At 37.7% G+C, this 20548-nt stretch overlaps 1 protein-coding gene across 1 annotated transcript in view; it reads left to right on the top strand.

The window, feature by feature from the left end:
• The window catches only part of LEKR1 (leucine, glutamate and lysine rich 1), a gene marked incomplete at both ends in the record, with an annotated part of 264064 nt that overhangs the window by 188902 nt on the left and 54614 nt on the right, over nucleotides 1-20548 (top strand). Inside the window, 2 exons of the mRNA XM_079705454.1 lie at nucleotides 768-845; nucleotides 1183-1386. Coding sequence (XP_079561580.1) covers nucleotides 768-845; nucleotides 1183-1386 — 282 coding nt within the window. The remainder of the gene's footprint in view (nucleotides 1-767; nucleotides 846-1182; nucleotides 1387-20548) is intronic.

Raw genomic sequence — 20548 nt, 5'->3', positions numbered from 1 at the left:
GTCTGCCCAGGGCACCTGTAGTTCAGGGCTCAGCCAGACATATGGGCAGAGTTTATATGCAGTATTTGGGATTCCCTCCCACTGGCTCACTCCCATTTGGGGTTCACTTTTCACTTTCCTGCATCTGTGGTTGTCCCCAAACACTGTCTTGTAGTTCTTCAAGCCAGAATGACTGTGAGTTTTCCACCAGTTTTCTATCAGAATTTTGGTTCTCCTGTATGGTGCAGACTGGGGCCTGCCCTCAGGTTTAAAATCATTTTTTAAAAAAGCAACAAAAAACCCTGACCCCATGGCTGTCACCTCATTCTCAGTGTCAACTTTCCTCCAGAATCTTCGTGCTTTTGGTCACTTTCACATAGGGGTATTTTCTTTTGTTTGCTTTTTAAATGTTGTCTAAAGCTTAGACATTTTATTTAAATGCAGATCAGTCTGATAGGAGATTACTTGGCCATTATAGAAGTGGACTGAATATTTATTTCTTTAAAGAAATAATAATATGAAGATGCTAAGAAATTTTTTTATGGATGAGTAAAATAATGATATGGAAAAGCACATATAATTGGACTAACAGATTAGGTTATTTTTTGGCAAACAAAAACCCTTTGACTATATATTTCTAATTTTAAGGAAATCTGCATATGTAACCACAAATACAATATAAAGATAGGAAAAGTAATAAAGGAAAAACCTGTTTTTAAAAAGGGGGAAAAAATTACACTTCAACTATTTTGAAATAAAATATTTGAACCTCTTTTGTATTATTTTAGGAATAAATCTAATGAAGCTGATGAGTGTCAAAGAAAGCTTAGAAAACTGAAGTTCGAATCCATTATTTCTGAGTCACGGTATACACTGCAAATTTTTTATTTAATAGTTTTAGTAATTGAATTTGAAACCATATTTTAAATAACATTTAAAATGTACTTAGCTTTTCTTATTGTATTGTTTACATAAACAATACCTAATTCAAGTTTATAATATATTGAAGCTATTCATTGATTTTGCCTTTGCCTGGATGGGAAAATTTTTAAATCTCAGAACTATTCACTTACATAACGTTCTTATTTTAAAAATTAAAGTTATACTCTTTAGTTTTAAATGAGATATTTATATATCTTTGATAAACATAAAAATATAGTATTTAATGCATATTGGTTGGGTTTTTTTCTTATTCCATTTTAGGCACACCAGATTGCTTAAAGAAAAGGAAGACTCTTTAATGACTTGTCAACAAATATATAAAACTTTACAGGAAGAACTGACTGCAAAAGAAAGGCAACAAGCTGACTTAAAAAGAAGAATTAATCTTGCAGAAAATGAACTGGAAATAACCAAAACTCTTCTGAATCAGACAAAGCAAGAAGTTGTAACACTGAAAAGTGAAAGGTGCGGTCAAGAATAATTTCTTCCAAATATATTTTATGTTTAAGTCAGTATTCCATATATATTTGAAACATCAAGGTTCTATATATTTTGATAACAGTGAAATCACAGGATTAAAGATATATTTCACCTGAAAGGTCATCGCGTCCCACCACCTCATTTTACAAGTGATTAAACTGAATCCCAAGTTGGTTAAATGACTTGCTTAACATCACACAGTTAGTGCAAGTAGAGATGGAACCCACATGGCATTTGGTGTTAGATTTTTGTTGAAAAGAATCAAAAAGATCATGTGTGGTACTTATACTACTGAGCTTTACCTCAGCCAATAATTGGTGGATTCTATCATTTTCCAACAGAAAAACATCTTTTTATGTCACTTTTTCCTTTTATTAGCTCCTACTTTTCTTCTCTCTTTGTTATTTGTCAATACCTGTTATTGGGGACTTTCCACAAGCAAAGATATCTCTGGTGTTGCGTTAGTATCGAGGATACTAAGAAGCATATTCCTCCACACAATCTAGATATTTTTGCTCAGTTAATTTGTCTTTAAATTAAACTTACCTCTACTTAGTATCTCAACCCTGCTTTCTTTCTTTTTGTTTTCATTTGCCTGATATGTCTTTTATTCTTTCTGAGTCCTTTTGTTTTGAACTCATATTGATATATAGCACAAATTTGGGGAGTTTGTTGGTTTTTATTAAATCTAGGAGTCTTTAAGGGGACATATTATGCCATTTACATTTATTGATATAACTATTATATTCCATAAGAACAGAAGTTCCATAAAGGCAAGAATTTTTGTCTTGTATTATTCTCTGTGTATAGAAGGCATAATTGGCTATTTGTTTTTCATTCTTCTATCATATTCTTTTCATTGGAGTAGAATTGTTTTACAATGTTGGCTTAGTTTCTGCTGTACAATGAAGTGAATCAACTATATGTATACCTATATCCCCTCCCTCTTGGACCTCCCTCCCACTCCCTCCCCCATCACACCCATCATGAAGCACCCATCACAGAGCACCGAGCTGCGCTTCCTGTGCTTTATAGCATGTTCCCACTAGCTAGCTATTTTTTATGCATGGTAATGTATATATGTCAATCCTAATCTCCTAGTTCATCCCACCCTCCTCTTCCCCCTCTGTGTCCACATGTCCGTTCTCTATGTCTACCTCTCTATTCCTGCCCTGCAAATAGGTTCATCTGTACCATTTTTCTAGATTCCACATATATGCGTCAATATACGATATTTGTTTTTCTCTTTCTGACTTACTTCACTCTGTATGACAAACTCTAGACCATCCACATCTCTACAAATGACCCAATTTCATTTCTTTTTATGGTTGAGTAATATTCCATTATGTATATGTACCACATCTCCTTTATCCATCTGTTGATAGACACTTAGGTTGTTTCCATGTCCTGGCTATTGTAAATAGTGCTGCAATGAACATTGGGATACCTGTGTCTTTTTGAATTATGGTTTTCTCAGGGTATATGCCCAGTAGCAGGATTGCTGGATCATATGGTAGTTCTATTTTTAGTTTTTTAAGGAACCTCCATACTGTTCTTCATGGTGCCTGTATCAATTTACATTCCCACCAACAATGCAGGAGGGTTCCCTTTTCTCCACACCCTCTCCAGCATTTATTGTTTGTAGATTTTTTGACGATGGCCATTCTGACTTGTGTTAGGTGATACCTCATTGTAGTTTTGATTTGCATTTCTCTAATAATTAGTGATTTTGAGCATTTTTCATGTGCCTCTTGGACATCTGTATGTCTTCTTTGGTGAAATGTCTATTTAGGTCTTCCACCCATTTTTTGATTGGGTTGTTTGTTTTCCTGATATTGAGCTCCATGTGCTGTTTGTATATTTTGGAGATTAATCCTTTGTCCATTGCTTTGTTTGCAAATATTTTCTCCCATTCTGAGGGTTTTCTTTTCGTCTTGTTTATGGTTTCCTTTGCTGTGCAAAAGCTTTTAAGTTTCATTAGGTCCCATTTGCTAATTTTTGTTTTTATTTCATTACTCTAGGAGGTGGGTCATAAAAGATCTTGCCGTGATTTATGTCAAAGAGTGTTTTTCCTATGTTTTCCTCTAAGTGTTTTATAGTGTTCAGTCTTACATTTAGGTATTTAATCCATTTTGAGTTTACTTCTGTGTATGGTGTTAGGTTGTGCTCTAATTTCATTGTTTTACATGTAGGTGTCCAGTTTTTCCAGCACTACTTATTAAAGAGGCTGTCTTTTCTCCATTGTATGTTCTTGCCTCCTTCATCATAAATTAGGTGACCATATGTGCATGGGTTTATCTCTAGGCTTTCTGTCCTGTACCATTGCTCTATATTTCTGTTTTCTGTTTTGCCAGTACCATACTGTCTTGATTAGTGTAGGTTTATAGTATAGTTTGAAGTTGGGAGCTTGATTCCTCCAGCTCTGTTTTTCTTTCTCAGGATTGCTTTGGCTATTCAGGGTCTTTTGTGTTTCCATACAAATTATGAAATTTTCTGTAATTCTGTGAAGAAAGCTATTGGTAATTTGATAGGGATTGCATTGAATCTCTAGATTGCTTTGGATAGTATAGTCATTTTCACAATACTGATTCTTCCAACCCAGGAACATGGTATATTTCTCCATCTGTTTATGTCATCTTTGATTTCTTTCATCAGTGTCTTATAGTTTTCTGAGTACAGGTCTTTTGCCTTCTTAGGTAGGTTTATTCCTAGGTATTTTATTCTTTTTGTTGCGATGGTAAATATGGTTGTTTCCTTAATTTCTCTTTCTGATTTTTCCTTATTAGTATATAGGAGCGCCACAGATTTCTGTGCATTAATTTTGTATCCTGCAACCTTACCAAATTCATTGATTAGTTCTAGTAGCTTTCTGGTGGCATCTTTAGGATTTTCTGTGTATAGTATCATGTCATCTGCAGTGATAATTTTACTTCTTCTTTTCCAATCTGTATTCCTTTTATTTCTTTTTCTTCTGATTGCCATGGCTAAAACTTCCAAAACTATCTTGAATAAGAGTGACGAGCGTGGACAACCTTGTCGTGCGAGACTGGACATCCTTGTCTTGTTCCTGATCTTAGTGGAAATGGTTTCAGTTTTTCACCATTGAGAATGATGTTTGCTATGGGTTTGTCATATGTGGATGGCCTCTATTATGTTGAGGTAGGTTCCCTCTATGCCCATTTTCTGGAGAGTTTTAATCATGAATCATTGTTGAATTTTGTCAAAAGCTTTTTCTACATCTATTAAAATGATCATATGGTTTTTATTCCTTAATTTGTTAATATGGTATATCACATTGATTGATTTGCATATATTGAAGAATCCTTCCATCCCTGGGATAAATCCCACCTGATCATAGTGTACAATCCTTTTAAGGTGTTGTTGGATTCTTTTTGCTAGTATTTTGTTGAGGATTTTTGCATTTATGTTAATCAGTGATATTGGTCTGTAATTTTCTTTTTTTGTGATATCTTTGTCTGGTTTTGGTATCAGGGTGATGGTGGCCTCGTATAATGAATTTGGGAGTGTTCCTCCCTCTGCAATTTTTTGGAAGAGTTTGAGAAGGATAGGTGTTAGCTCTTCTCTAAATGTTTGATAGAATTCGCCTGTGAAACCGTCTGGTCCTGGACTTTTGTTTGTTGGAATATTTTTAATTACAGTTTCAATTTCATTATTTGAGATAGGTCTCTTCGTATTTTCTTTTTTTTTTGTTTGTTTGTTTTTTTTTTGCAGTACACGGGCCTCTCACTGTTGTGGCCTCTCCCGTTGCGGAGCACTGACTCCGGACGTGCAGGCTCAGCGGCCATGGCTCACGGACCCAGCTGCTCCGCGGCATGTGGGATCTTCCCAGACCGGGGCACGAACCTGTGTCCCCTGCATCGGCAGGAGGACTCTCAATCACTGCGCCACCAGGGAAGCCCATCTCTTCATATTTTCTAATTCTTCCTGGTTCAGTCTTGGAAAATTGTACCTTTCCAAGAATTTGTCCACTTCTTCAAGGTTGTCCATTTTATTGGCATATAGTTTTTTGTAGTAGTCTCTTATAATCCTTTGTATTTCTGCAGTGTCAGTTGTTACTTCTCCTTTTTCATTTCTAATTCTATTGATTCGAGTCTTCTCCCTTTTTTTCTTGATGAGTCTGGCTACAGGTTTATCAATTTTGTTTATCTTCTCAAAGAGGCAGCTTTTACTTTTACTGATCTTTGCTATTGTTTCTATTTCATTTATTTCTGCTCTGAATTTTATGATTTCTTTCCTTCTACTGACTTCGGGTTTTCTTTGTTCTTCTTTCTCTAGTTGCTTTAGGTGTAAGTTTAGATTGTTTATTTGAGATTTTTCTCATTTCTTGAGGTGAAATTGAATTTCTATATAATTCCCTCTTAGACTGCTTTTGCTGCATCCCATAGGTTTTGTGTTGTTGTGTTTTCATTGTCATTTGTTTCTTTGTATTTTTTTATTTCTTCTTTGATTTCTTCAGTGATCTCTTGGTTACTTAGTAGCACACTGCTTAGCCTCCATGTATTTGTGTTTTTTACAGGTTTTTTCCTGTAATTGATTTCTAATCTCATAGCATTGTGGTCAGAAAAGATGCTTGATACGATTTCAGTTTTCTTAAGTTTTCCGAGGCTTGATTTGTGACCCAAGATGTGATCTCCCCTGGAGAATGTTCTGTGTGCACTTGAGAAGAAAGTGTATTCTGCCACTTTCGGGTGGAATGTTCTATAAATGTCAATTAAATCTATCTGGTCTACTGTGTCATTTAAAGCTTGCGTTTCCTCATTTTGTTTGGATGATCTGTCCACTGGTGTAAGTGGGGTGTTAAAGTCCCCTACTATTATTGTGTTACTGTCAATTTCCCCTTTTATGATTGTTAGCATTTGCCTTATGTATTGAGTTGCTCCTATGTTGGGTGCATAAATATTTGTAATTGTTATATCTTCTTCTTGGATTGATCCCTTGATCATAATGTAGTGTCCTTCCTTATCTCTTGTAACAGTCTTTAGTTTAAAGTCTATTTTATCTGTTATGAGTATTGCTACTCCAGCTTTCTTTTGATTTCCATTTGCATGGAATATCTTTTTTCATCCCTTCACTTTCAGTCTGTGTGTGTCCCTAGGTCTGAAGTGGGTCTCTTGTAGACAACATATATATGGGTCTTCTTTCTGTATCCATTCAGCCAGTCTGTGTCTTTTGATTGGAGCATTTAATCCATTTACATTCAAGGTTATTGTCAATATGTATGTTCCTATTACCATTTTCTTACTTGTTTGGGGTTTGTTTTTGTGGGTCTTTTTCTTCTCTTGTGTTTCCCACCTAGAGAAGTTTCTTTAGCGTTTGTTGTAAAGCTGGTTTGGTGGTCCTGAATTCTCTTAGCTTTTGCCTGTCTGTAAAGCTGTTGATTTCTCCATTGAATCTGAATGAGATCCTTGCTGGGTAGAGTAATCTTGGTTGTAGGTTTTTCTGTTTCATCACTTTAAGTATATCCTGCCACTCCCTTGTGGTCTGCAGAGTTTCTGCTGAAAAATCAGCTGATAAGCTTATAGGGATTCCTTTGTATGTTATTTTTTGCTTTTCCCTTGCTGCTTTTAATATTTTTTCTTTGAATTTAATTTTTGTTAGTTTGATTAATATGTGTCTTGGTGTGTTTCCTCTAGGGTTTATCCTGTATGGGACTCTCTGTGCTTCCTGAGTTGGGCGACTCTTTCCTTTCCCATGTTAGAGAACTTTTCCACCCTAACCTCTTCAAATATTTTCTCAGACCTTTCTTTTTCTCTTCTTCTTTTGGGACCCCTATAATTCGAATATTGGTGCATTTAGTGTTGTCCCAGAGGTCTCTGAGATTGTCTTCAATTCTTTTCATTCTTTTTTCTTTATTCTGCTCCTCGGCAGTTATTTCCACCATTCTGTCTTACAGCTCACTTATTTGTTCTTCTGCCTCAGTTATTCTGTTATTGATTCCTTCTAGTGTATTTTTCATTTTGGTTATTGTGTTGTTCATCTCTGTTTGTTTGTTCTTTAATTCTTCTAGATCTTTGTTAAATATTTCTTGTATCTTCTCAATCCGTGCCTCCATTCTATCTCCTAGATTCTACATCATGTTTACTATCATTACTCTGAATTGTTTTTCAGGTAGATTGTCTATTTCCCCTTCATTTATTTGGTCTTGTAGGTTTTTACCTTGCTCCTTTTTCTGTGACATATATTTTTGTCCTTTCATTTTTCTTTTTTTAATGGGTGGGATTGTGTTCCTGTCTTACTGGTTGTTTGGCCTGAGGCTTCCAGCACTGGAGTTTGTAGGCTGTTGGGTAGAGCTGAGTGTTGTTGCCGAGATGAGAACCTCCAGGAGACCTCACTCCAATGAATATTCCCTGGGGTCTGAGGTTCTCTTTTATTCCTGTGGTCCGGACTTGGAACTCCCACCACAGGAGCTCAGGCCCGGCCCCCAGCTCATGAACCAAGATCCTGAAAGCCTCATAGGCAGCCAAAAAAAAAAAAAAAAAAGAAAAGAAAAGAAGGAAAGGAACAGAACAATAACAAAGAGTAAAAGACAAAATAATATTAGAAAACTAACAGATATTTAGAAAAAAATCTTAAAAATTAAAATATAGATGAAACAACAACCTGGAGGTAAAACAGAACTACAGTGGCAAAAAAGAGGAGGATAAAAAAAAAAAAAGCCTGAAAAGTCCTTGGCTGTGGAGGATGGGACTTATGCAGGGGCAGGGTTTAGGCAGTGGGGGGGGGCCCTATGTTTAGGACCCCCAGGGCCGGAAAAGGCCCCGGGAGGAGTGGGGCTTTTTCTCAGTGCGGCAGGAGGGAACCAGGAGTGCCTCTGGCCTTGGAGGGTGGAGCACCAGGTCCAGGACCCCAGCAGGCTCCCCGGGCCCAAGTGGGCAGTGGAAATGCTAGGTGCATTCCCTCTGATCCTGGAGGGTCCCTTCCTGTTGGCCTCTCTTCTTCTTCCAGCCCACCATGCCCCTAGGACCCACGTGGTCAGAAGGGGCCCCGGAATGCAGGGACCAGACCAGAAGCCCAACAGGCTTCCTGGGGCCCGAGTGTGCAGGGAAACACCTGCTGTGCTTCCCCTGATCCTCCGGTCCCAGAGGGTCCCCCCATCCACCTCTCATCCTCTTTCCCCCTGCTCCCTCCATCCTACACCTCTAGGACCCACACGGCCAGAGGGGGCCTCAGAGGGTGGAGGACCATGCTCGGGAGTCCAGCAGGCTCCCTGGAGCCCGAGTGGGTAGGGGAAATGCTAGGCACACTCCCCCCTGATCCTCCAATCCTGGAGGGCCCCTCCCCATCCACCTCTCCTCTTCTTCCCCTCCCCCCCAGGACCAACACAGCCAGAAGGGGCCCCAGAAGTTGGAGGACCTGGCCTGGGACCCCCTCAGGCTTCCTGGGGCCCAAATGGGTGGGGGAAATACCCACTGCACCTCCTCTGATCCTCCAAGCCCCCTAGGGTCCCTCCAGGCATGGGAACCCCTCCCCTCCCCCAGCCACCCCTCAGTGGTGCTGGTCCTATCCAATCTCCACTTCTCCTCCCCCGTCACTGCCCCCTACACCCTACCCGCTGCTCGGGGTTTCTTTCCGTCTCCTTGGGCGTCAAGGTCCCCCACCAGTGTCCAGCAGGTGCCCTAGTTTTGGCTCATTTTTTAGTTCACTTTATTCATTTTATTTTATGAGTATTTGACTGCTTTCTAATTTAGAAGATTTATAATCTTGTTTTCATTCTTTTTAAGGGCAACTATTTGCTCCCAGAGGAGTCTGGGAGTGGGGCCACAGAAGTGGTTAGCAGGCAGCTTAGAATTAGGTTCTAACCAACAACAGTATGCCCTAGATCACATCTGTCTCTACTCCAGGCTATTCAGAGGTCTGTCTAGTTCACAGAGAAACAAGGCTTGTCTCTGGTTCCCCCGGGATGATATACGTTTACTTCTCTTTGGTTTAATAAGATGAACAATTGCAGAGCTTATTGCCATCCACCATTTCTTCCTCACCCTGCCACACCAATAACCTGCCTGTCACTAAGATGTTGTGTCTTGTAGTTCCCACCACCACTTCTGCCATTTCACAGTTGTCACTGATAAGCCCATAGTATATTAGAAGCAGTAATTTTATAAGCAGGAAATTGGCAAGAGCCAGTCTTACTAATAACAAGAAGGAATGGCAGCTGAAAGATTGACCATGCATAAGAAGAAAGAAAATCTATAAGTGCCACAAAAAACTTTAAAAGAATTGCAGTTTGGCCCAATATACAATAGAGACAAACAGCTTTACACACATCAGTAATCTTGAATGCCCTTATATTTATAATATGGGTTAATAATTGATGGCCATAATGATGACTGAGTCAGAATGATTAAAATCAGCTGTATACTCTATGTATATAAAAGGTACAGAATACCCCATTTCCAGTGATGTCAGATTAATTAGATCTAGCTGTTTATCCAGGTGAATTCTGTCTCCTTCATACTGGTCATTGAGAAGATCCTATCTTTGTTCAAACATTTCTGGAACTCTTTTTTGAGAATTGGCTTAAGTGTGCATGTTTTAGAATATCCTTAGTATGATGAATCTTTGACCTTTAGGAATGAATTTGATTTTTAAAACAATCTCAGTAAGTCCAGTGAAAGAAAGTTCAAGGAGAATGATGGGAAATCAATCTGGGAAATATCATTGGGGATTAAAAATAAGTAAAATGTTTTCCTTTTTTCTATGCTTAACAAATTATCTCTGGCAGCAATTTGAAGACAGCAGTTTCATGAATGTTTTGAGGATTAATAACATCATTCAAATAAATATAGAGCTTTCTTAGGGGATTGATTGCTTTGAAATAGCGCACTATATTTGCCATATTTTTTTAAAATTTAGTATGATTCTAATCTTACCTTCTATTATAAGTGGTAAGTTTTCAGAGAACAGAGACATCACTGGACTACTTCTTCCTCTCTTCTCCCGTCTACCCCCCTGCTTATTTTCCTCTTACATCCTTGCCCTTTTTCTTTCTTTTCTCTCTATACTTTAGTCTATCCAAAAGCAGGCATGGTATTACTTAGTCATTTGGTGGCACCAAGTTTACTGACATGATGTCTGTCACATAATAAAAATTAAAATCTGCTTGCAGCCCAATAAGTTATCATATTATCATAGGATTACTCCTAGATATAAGCATTGTTTTTTTTTTCTTTGTCCAATGCCGCTTTCAGATTTTGCCTGCCTTGTCTTCTATTGTATCCTCAGAATCTGGCACATGTATTCACTCAATAAATATTTGTTGAGTCAATGGATGACTTACTTTGGGTAATTCAGTCAGTTAACAGTTATTTGTTGAGCATTTACTATGTGCCAGGTACTACGTACCCTGGGGATACAATGGTGAATCTGAAACATCCCTGTCCTCATAAAGTTTACATTCTAATAGGAGAGACAAACAGTTAAACAACAAAAAAAGTAGAGAACTAACCAGAATAATTCTAGATTGTGATAATGGATATAAAGTAAGTGAAGGGGTATTGTAGTAGAGACTCATAAAAGGGGTACCTGCTTTGGAAAGGGTGGTTGTAAAAGTAACTTCCAAAATGGTACATAAAGGAAGACAAGTAAGAGGTTTCCACGCTGAGGGCCAGGGAAGAGTTTTATAAGTAAAAAATGAGCTTGGTAAATTCTCGGAAGTGGCAGTATGACGCAAGGCCTAGCAAATGTGAGGGGCGAAGGTGAAGGTCAAGTCGTTTGGGGCCTCACAGGCCCGTAGGAGTTTGGGTATTAGTTTCAGTGCAATGAAAAGAAACCATTGGAGGGATTTAAGCAAGTACCGACACTGTGGAAAGATGGTTCTGGCTGCTGGGTGGAGAAGGGATTGGCAACGGGCAGTGGGGGTAAGTCAGGTCATTTACTGTTTTGATATTCATCAAAGGGTTTTGTACATAGCTAAGCCTAAGAGACATGAGAAAAATGAAAATCTTTAGCTCTCACCCTCTGCCAGTTTCTGTTGGGTTATTTGAATGTCTGTACCAAGTGAATGAGAGCAAACAGCCAGGGCTTACTCCATGTTGAGCCAGGGGGAGATACGAGAGCCAGGTTAAAAAGACATCCTGAAGAACAAGTGACCTTTCGGAGGCTTTGACATTATTGTCTAAACCTTCCTTAAAACTTTGTCTTCCTTTGGCTTCAGGGGCAACCTGTTATCCTGCCCTTTTCCTCTCTCTATTTTGGTTCTTTGCTCTTCCCTCCTGCCATCACCTGACAGCAGACATTCCTTAAGGTTCATGCATGAACTTGGCTTTCCTCCCTCTACTTTCTTTCCTTCAGTAAACTGTCTCTCAGCTGAGCAATTTGCTCTTGGAGCTTTGATTTGAAGCACCAATGGGATCTCTAAATAGAGGTGTCCTTAAGCAGTTGGAGATGTGAAAGTCCTTCCCGAAAAATAGAAGCTGGGCTCAGGAAAAAACTTAAAATAGAGATGCTTGACGAGACCAGCAGAGATTCTAGTTCAGTAGGACCGGGCGGTGCCTGGGAATCTGCTGCACAGCAAGGTCCCAAACCACCGCTGTGGAAGGACAGCAACCAACCAGGCTGCCAGACGTGCTCTCCAAAGGCCAAAGCCCAACTCACTCAAGGTGCCAGTGTGGGCTTTGCAAATTCAGGCAGCCTCCGCACACTGCCCCTCCTCCCCCACCCCTCCCCACAGCAGAGCCACTTGCCCATGCTTCCATTGGGACCACTGTGGAAAATGCGAGGCTTAGAAGGTATGTAGTTTCAGAAGAGGAGGGAAAAAAGATATGAAAAGCCAGAACTGACCCTAGGAAAAAGAACTGGCAGAACTTCTGAATTTGGAGCAGGAAAGGAGCTAGTGACTAGGAAATAACTCATACATTAGTACAAATCTAATTAGTTATGCATTGCTTTCTCCCCCGCACTGAGCTGAGGAAGCTCTCTTAGGAGAAGAGGCTCCACTGGAAGGAAGAGAAGTAGGTCCTTCAGGATCCTGGATTATGGGAGTAGAGAAGGCCTGGCCAGCTTGGTCACAGGCACACTGGGCCTGGAGAGAGGGGTCTCCTTGCTGGATGGGGAGGACTGGGGCAGGGCACAGGGACAGTGCCAGAGAAAAGTGTGGCTGTTTTTAAAATTCTGTGTAGAGAGCCCTCAGCTCTCATGCTTCTGGGCTACAGGGTCTCTTTGGCCAGGGCCAGAACTCTACCCAGAACTATGAATTTGTGATACCACTTCAGAAGTATTGTGGATTAAATAGGGTTTTGTGGGCTGGCCTGCAGGCCTAATTCCTTTTTTATGGAAAATTATTTCTATAGTAAAATGTGTTGGGAATTTCCTATAACCAACTTAAATACATTTTAGAAGGGCATATGTGTTTAAGCTTGGAGACTGCCCACGTATAACGCTCAGAGAAATTCATTTATGCAGTAGCGTGTGGCCTAAAACTGTACTGCTGAGACACACAGCTGTTTGTAATAGTCCGCACCCCATGCATTCCTCCCCAAGAGCTGTTTGGCCCTATCTTGGTAAATTCCAAGAAAAAATATAGAAAAATACTTATTATGATTTACTTGCCAATAACATGACAGGATTAGTGAAGAATGTCTTTGGAGGAAAAGCTTCATTGTGACCAAAGTTGGGGGCAAGTGGCTTATCTGTAAATTGTTCTGTGAAATAAGCAGTTATCTGTGTGTGTCTCTATCAGCTAGCTCTTTACTTATCTTAAGTGAGATTTACTTAATTGCTCCCTGTCCCCCTGAAGCATACCTTTGAGGCTATAGGGAAGGATTTTATTCCCCCTCCTACACCCACAACATTAACTTCTTTTTCAATTTCCTCATCCTCTTCTCTTTCTCTTGTTTTTTCTTTTTTAATTGACAGCTCTAAACCCTCACCTCAGAGAAATGTACATAGAATCTAGCAAATTATTTCAGGAGGTTCATGGAATTTCCCATTCTGTATATGACACAACCCCATGGTCAAACATACCTGTTTCTTCAGGCTCTCTCTTCCCTTCCTCCCTGCTTCCTTTCTTCTCTCCTCCCCACTTTCTCCCTCTCAAGCTCTCACCCACACCATCCCCAGGTTTCACAGTCATGCGGAGACCTCTTGGTGCTTCTGTGGACATGATCTTGTCTTCACACTGCCCTGAGTGAGATGCATCGTTGTGTGGTGCTCATCAGAAAGGGTCAGGGGCCTGAAAACCAGCCTGAACTCTGCTCTCCTCACCACTTGCCGCAGAGGAAGGGGCTGATTTTTCTTGCATAAGCATGCCATTCCTTCCTCACCAAGCTCTATGTACCTGGGTCAGCCCCCACCCAGATGGAGCACTTTTTCTAATTCACCAACCCAGAGGGCAAGCCATTTTCAAATTTGCACAAAGGCCCTGGCTAACAGAGCTGTGACCCTCTCTTATGAAGCAGGTATCATTTTCCACATTTTACACTTGAAGAAACTGAGGTTAAGCAAGGCTAAATGTCTTGCCCAGGGCTACATAACTGGCAAAGACAGAAATCAAGCTCCGTTGTATCTAGCTTTATAAACTGTGTTCCCTCCACTACAGTTTACACAGTTCCCTTAGCATTTGTCTTGAAGGGATCAGTTCTGTCAGCTTCTCTTTCTCAATCATGTTGTAACACTGAGTCTTCAGGGGACCCCCAGCCCTTCAGAAAGCAGAAAATCCAAGAGTACCCCCTCTTCGCCTCCTCTTGCCTTCTTACCCCACCTCTCCACTCTTTCAGGATTCTTCCATTCATGTAATAAATGTAAGATGGTGACTTTTGTCTTCCTTTCTCTAGTGCCTTAGCAAAGTCAGAAATGGAGCTATATCTTCAGAACAAAAGTAGAATAAAAACATTTCATAACACATTCTATAAGAAGAGAAACTTGGTGTTTAGTTACTTTGATGAGGCTTGTCATACTTTCATGAAGTCTAGAAGCAATAAGAAGTGTAGAATATAAAAAGGGATGTGGAAACAAGGTTTCAAGGGTTCTGTTACCTCGTGGTAGTGTGGCTTAGTATAAAAAGAATGGACTTAGTTAGGCAAACATAGGTTTGAATCCAGTGTCAAGTTTGGACAACTGGCTTACACTTTAAGGGTCATTTTTCTTATCTGCAAAATGGGCATATTAATAATAGCTACCTTCTTGTGAAGATTCAAGCATCTAGTGTCGTGCCTGGTAGGTTGTAGGTGCCCAGAAGGTATTAATTTCCTTTCTTTCATCTTCATTTAGGTTGCTAACCTCTTAAAGCAACATATCTTTTATACCCTGCATTAGTGATGTAGATATTCAGGAAATACCTGTTGAATTCAGTGTTATCTGCTTTACTCTTAGAGTTGTAAAGATTAGTCCATGGAGTGATTTATTTTGGATGCAATTCTGTTAGTTTAGAGTGTTATGAAATGAAGTGTTCTAAGTAATATCATTCTAAAATAACAAACCTTATCAGGTATTTTTCCCAAGACATACCTCTTTCTCTGATTTCCTGTCTATCAACAACTCTCAGAACAAGAGACTTGCCAAACTTCTTATGATATCACAGACACTGCTTTTAACGGTGGCAGGAGTTGTGGCAAAATCAAAATTATGTCTTTGATTGACAATGTGAAGACACCTCTAAAAGAACAACTTGTGAAACAGAATTTAAAGCTGTCATTTGGCATTATGGTTTGACATTTGTTTGCAGTTATGTTTTTAACTACAATTAAGGGAATTAGATTTTTGCATGTATGTAAGAAATTAGATTCTCATTTTCTTTTTGGTCTAAGAATTTAAAAGTTAATGTTTTTTTAAAATAAATACTCTTAATTGTGAGTAGATCCTAATTTGCCTATTGTGCCAACTCCAAAAATGTTATTTTTAAAAAACATCTGATGAAATTACAGGGTAGAGAGCCCTAGGCTGGTACAAGCTTGAACCAGCTTTACCTCTTGTGAATTATGTCACTTTATATAGTCATTTACCACTCAGGATCTTCTAAAAATTAGGAAATTGCATTAATATATTTCCAATGAGTGGCAAGAAAGAATGACCATATCCCTAGAGATTATCCCTAGTGCCTGACACATAGTTGGGTACTCAATAAATATTTGCTGGATGGATGTATGGATGAGTAGGAATGTATTTAATCCCAGTTAAACCACTGATCACAGGATCTAAAACTCGGAAGCTCTCATTGTCTGGTAGCAAATCCGCTTCTGACTTGCCAAAAGTCAATTCAAACTCCTGGATTCTAGTGATGATCTTTTCTATCAGATTCTTACTAAAATCCAAATATAGCACCTGAATCTGTGTTGTTTCTTATTATTCTAAAGCATGAATACCTCTAGAACTGGCTGTAAAGAGGAAATTGGATATCTGTATGATATTCAAAAACAGGTGCACATTTTCAGCTTTTTAAAATATGAATATGCCTCTAACAATATTTCATTTCTAGAAATCCTCTAAATTTCTCTCAGAAAGTCTCACTAGAGTCAAAGTTGATCCTTTATAGTTTCTTTAAAGGCAAGACTGCTTTTTCTTTATCAATGTCTTAAGATGGTTTTACATTCCTGAATAATGTGCAAGCTCTTTCTTGAGTTTACTATATAAGTGTGATTTTTATTTTTGGAATCAAGATTATATTTTTCACACATATAATCATCTCTGTATACATTACCCAGTGCCCATTCCATAGTAATCAAGGACAGTGTGTTTGTAACATCATTTATAATCATTCTTTCTGCCTTGTCTCATTAAAGAATTGCACTGAAGGGTTGAGAACAGAGGCTCAGCAGGAATCAATGAGATATGAAAGTCCTAATTTCTGTAGCTTTAATGTCAAGCAAAATTATCATCACAAGCACAAGTTCATAAATTTTATAACAGTTCACTCAAAACACCTTATATTCTGTGGAAATGTCATAAGGAACTTTATGACTCTTTGTCAATTCAGTGAATGATTATCACTTCATTAACCTTGTTTTAACCTTGGCTTACTATATTTTGGCTTCTATAATCTGCTAGCCTTTCACAGTTTTTATTCTAAAGGGATACATATAACAGCAGTGTTTTGTACTGTGTCCATCAGAGGAATGTATATGGAATGGATTCTACTTTTGTTGATATCAAAATTATAAATGTCTCCAGGGAGACTAAAAGTTGAGCATCTCAAATATTCAGTACCATCCATTTTATAGTAAAGGTAACTTCTAATGTACTCACAGGCACCCATCTGAAAATGCTCATTGGAATTTTCTAATCAGTAAGACCTCTTTTCAAATAGGAAACCTGGCTTAAGAAATAAAGTGGATCAAATTGCCAGGACTCTGCTGCCTAGCCACTTCTAACAAGCACATAGCGAGCCACATCCATTCTATGGTACTGGTATTTTGAAAACCAAGTGAAGTGCTACTTTATTTGCCTTGACTGTTGCTCCTTATTTTATCAAGTTTACTATTATAATATTCTACTCTTATACCTGAAAGTTGTGTAATAACATTTGAAGGTAAACCGGCATCGTTTTCTATCTCTGCTATAACAATTACCGCAAACTTAGTGGCTTAAAACAACACAAATTTATACAGTTCTGGAGGTCAGAAGTCCAAATGAGTGTAAGGGGCTAAAATCAAGATGTCAATAGGGCTGGCTCTTTCTGGACCCTCCAGGGGAGAGCCCATTCCTTGCTTCTTCCAGCTTTTAGAAGCTGCTGACATTCCTTGGATCCTGGCCTCATAAATCTAATCTATGCTTCCATTGTCACATCACCACCTTCCCCCCCACACACACATTAACCTTCTTGCCTCTCTCTCATAAAGACCTTGATAATTATACTTAAGGCACATCCAGATGAACCAGGATAATCTCCTTATCTCAAGATCCTTAATGTAATCACATCTGCAAGGTCCCTTTTGCCATATTTACAGACTTTGGGGATTAGGACATGGATATCTTTGAAGGCAATTATTTAGCCTACCACAACTGTGACAAGTTAAAAATAGCTATTATCAACCCTAGAGCAACCCATTAAATAAACTAAACAAAGAGTTATAGCTAATATGCCAACAAAGCAGATGAAAGTAAATCATAAGCCATATGCAAAATCCAAAAGAAGGCAGAGAAGGAAGGCCAAGAAAACAACAGATGGGGCAAATAGGCAAGATGATGGATTTAAGTCTAACTGTATCACAATTCAATTAAATGTAAATTGTCTATACATTCTAATTAAAAGACAGAGATTTTCAGATTGTATAAAAAAGTAAGATTCGGCCATATACTGCCTACAGGAAATGTATTTGAAAAGTAAAGATACAAAAGGCTAAAAGTAAAAGAATGGAAAAAGATATGCCATGCTGACACTAATCAAAAGAAGCTAGAATGTGTTTTTGAATATCAAGCAAGGTAGATTTTAGAACAAAGAATATTACCAGGAATAAATAAATTCATTTCATAATGATAAATAGACCAGTTCTTCAGAAGGACATGGCAATCCTAAATGTCTGTGCCTCTAATACAGAGCTTAAAAATACGTGAAGCAAAAACTGATAGAACTACAAGAAGTAGGCAAATTCACAATTATTGTTAGAGATGTCAATAGCTCTCTCTTAACAATAGATAAAACAAGTACACAGAAAAATTAGTAAGGCTATAGAAGACTTGAACTTTACAATCAATCAACTTAACCTAATTGACATTTATACAACATTCCACCCAACAGCAGCAGAATACACATTTTTTTCCTCCAAGAGCATACAAAATATTCACCAAGATAGACCATATAATTTGGCTATAAAACAAAACCAAAGAAAATTTAAAAGCACTCAAATCATACAAAGTGTATTCTCTGGTCACAATGTAATTAACTTAGAAATAAATAACAGAAAAGTATCTGTAAAATCCCCCAAATATTTGTGAACTGTAACACAATTCTAAATGAGATATCGGTCAAAGAAAATATCAAAGAGGAAATTACAAAGATTTTTTAACTAAATGGGGATGAAGACATCAAAATGTGTGGAACATCTCTAAAGCAAAACTTCAGGGAGAAAATTTATGGCAATAAATGTCTATGTGAAAAAAGAAAAAAGGTCAGCTTCTGCCTTAAGAAGTTAGAAAAAAAAGAGCAAACAGAACCCAAGATAAGCATAAGAAAGTAAATAATAAAGATCAGAGCAGAAATCAATGACATAGAAAACAGTAAAACAATATAGAATATCAATTAAACAATCAGTTTCTTTGAGGAGACCAATAACATTAATAAACCTCAAGTCAGACTCATCACGAAAAGATAGAGAAGACAAAAATTTACCAACATCAGCAATGAGAGTGGTGACATTACATTCTTCAGATACTAATACATTAATAGACGAATATTATAAACAACTTTATGCCATGAATTTTTTAATTCAAAAATACTTTATTGCTAAAAAATGCTACCCACCATCTGAGTCTTCAGTAAGTAACGTCAAAGATCACTGATCACAGATCATCATTACAAAATAATAATCATGAAAACTTTGAAATATTGCAAGACTTACCAAAATGTCACAGAGACACAAAGTGAGCAAATGCTGTTGGAAAAATGGCGCCACAAAGCCATTTGCTTGACTATGCCATTAATTTTGACAACTCTGAAAAATGGATACATTTTTTTGGAATATAAACTACCCAGGTTCACTAAAATGAATAGATGACCTGAATTTATAGTTTAAATTTTTCCCACAAAGAAAACTTCAGGCCCAGAAGGTTTCACTGGTGAATTTTATCAAGCATTTAAGGAAGAAATAGTATTAATTCTACTTAAACTCTTCCAGAAAATGAAAGAGGAATAGTTCTTAACTTACTTCATGAGGCCAGTATTACACTGATACCAAAATCTGACAAAAGTATTACAAGCAAATTAACAGACCAACATCCCTCATGAGCACAGATGCAAAACTTCTAAACAAAATTTTAGTAAATTGAATCCAGCAACGTAAAAAAGTAAAGAAATCATGAATGTGTGGAGTTTATCCCAAGAATGTAAGATGGGTTTAACATTCAAAAATCAATTATTGTTATTCAAAAAGTAAAAAAGAAAAACTCAATGATTATGTCAATAGAAACAAAACAGGCAGTTGGCAAAACAGAACGTTCATTCCTAATTTTTAAAAAAAATCTCAGCAAAGTAGAAATAGAGGAAAACTTTTTCAAATTGATATTGGGCATCTAAGAAAACTGACAGGTAACATCATACTTAATAGTGAGAGACTACATACTCTCCTCCTAAGATCAAGATCAAGAAAAAGACACCTGCTGTCATCAGTTCTGTTCAACATTGTGCTGAATGTTTTAGTCAGTACAGTCAGGCAAGAAAAAGAAATAAAAGGCATCAGACTGGAAAGGAAGAAATAAAATTTTTTATTCACAGATGATATGTTCACTAACATAGAAAACCCCATGGAATCTACAAAAGGAGTTACTAGAACTAATAAGTGAGTTTGGCAAAAGGTTGCAGGAAAAAAAGTCAACATCCAAAACCCAAATTAATTTCTATATATTTGCACAGAACAATCAAAATTCAAAAAGCAGTATTTATCAAAATATTTCAAAACACATGAAATACTTAGGGATGAATCTGACAAATAATGTGCCAGACCTGTACATTGAAAACTACATAACATTGCTGAGATAAATTAAGAGGATCTAAATAAATGGAGAGATATACAATGTTCATGGAATAGAAGCCTCAATATTGTTAACAGTTATCCCCAAATTGATTTATAGATTCAATGCAATCACAATCAAACCTCCAGCAAACATTTTTGTACAAATTAACAAGCTAATTTTAAAATTCATATGGAAATGCAAAGGACCTAGGATAATCAAAACAACTTTGAAAAAACTTTGAGGAGCCAAAAGATCAAAGTCACTACCTAACTTCAAGATTTATTGTAAAGCTACAAATAATCAAGACAGTGTGGTATTAATCTCAAGATAGACAAATAGATCAATGGAACAGAATAGAGAATCCAGAAATAGGCACACATGTATGGTTAATTGATTTTCTACATGGTTGCCAAAGCAGTTTATTGGAGAACACATAGTTTTTTTCACCATTGGTGCTGGAACAATTGTATATCCATATGCAAAAAATGAACTTTGATTCATACTGTGAAATGTATATATAGAGATT

This window comes from Hyperoodon ampullatus, assembly GCF_949752795.1.
Source record: "Hyperoodon ampullatus genome assembly, chromosome: 5".
In the NCBI taxonomy this organism is placed as follows: Eukaryota; Metazoa; Chordata; class Mammalia; order Artiodactyla; family Ziphiidae; genus Hyperoodon; species Hyperoodon ampullatus.
Note: the sequence above shows the minus strand (reverse complement) of the source record. Positions and strands in the feature narration are given on the sequence as shown.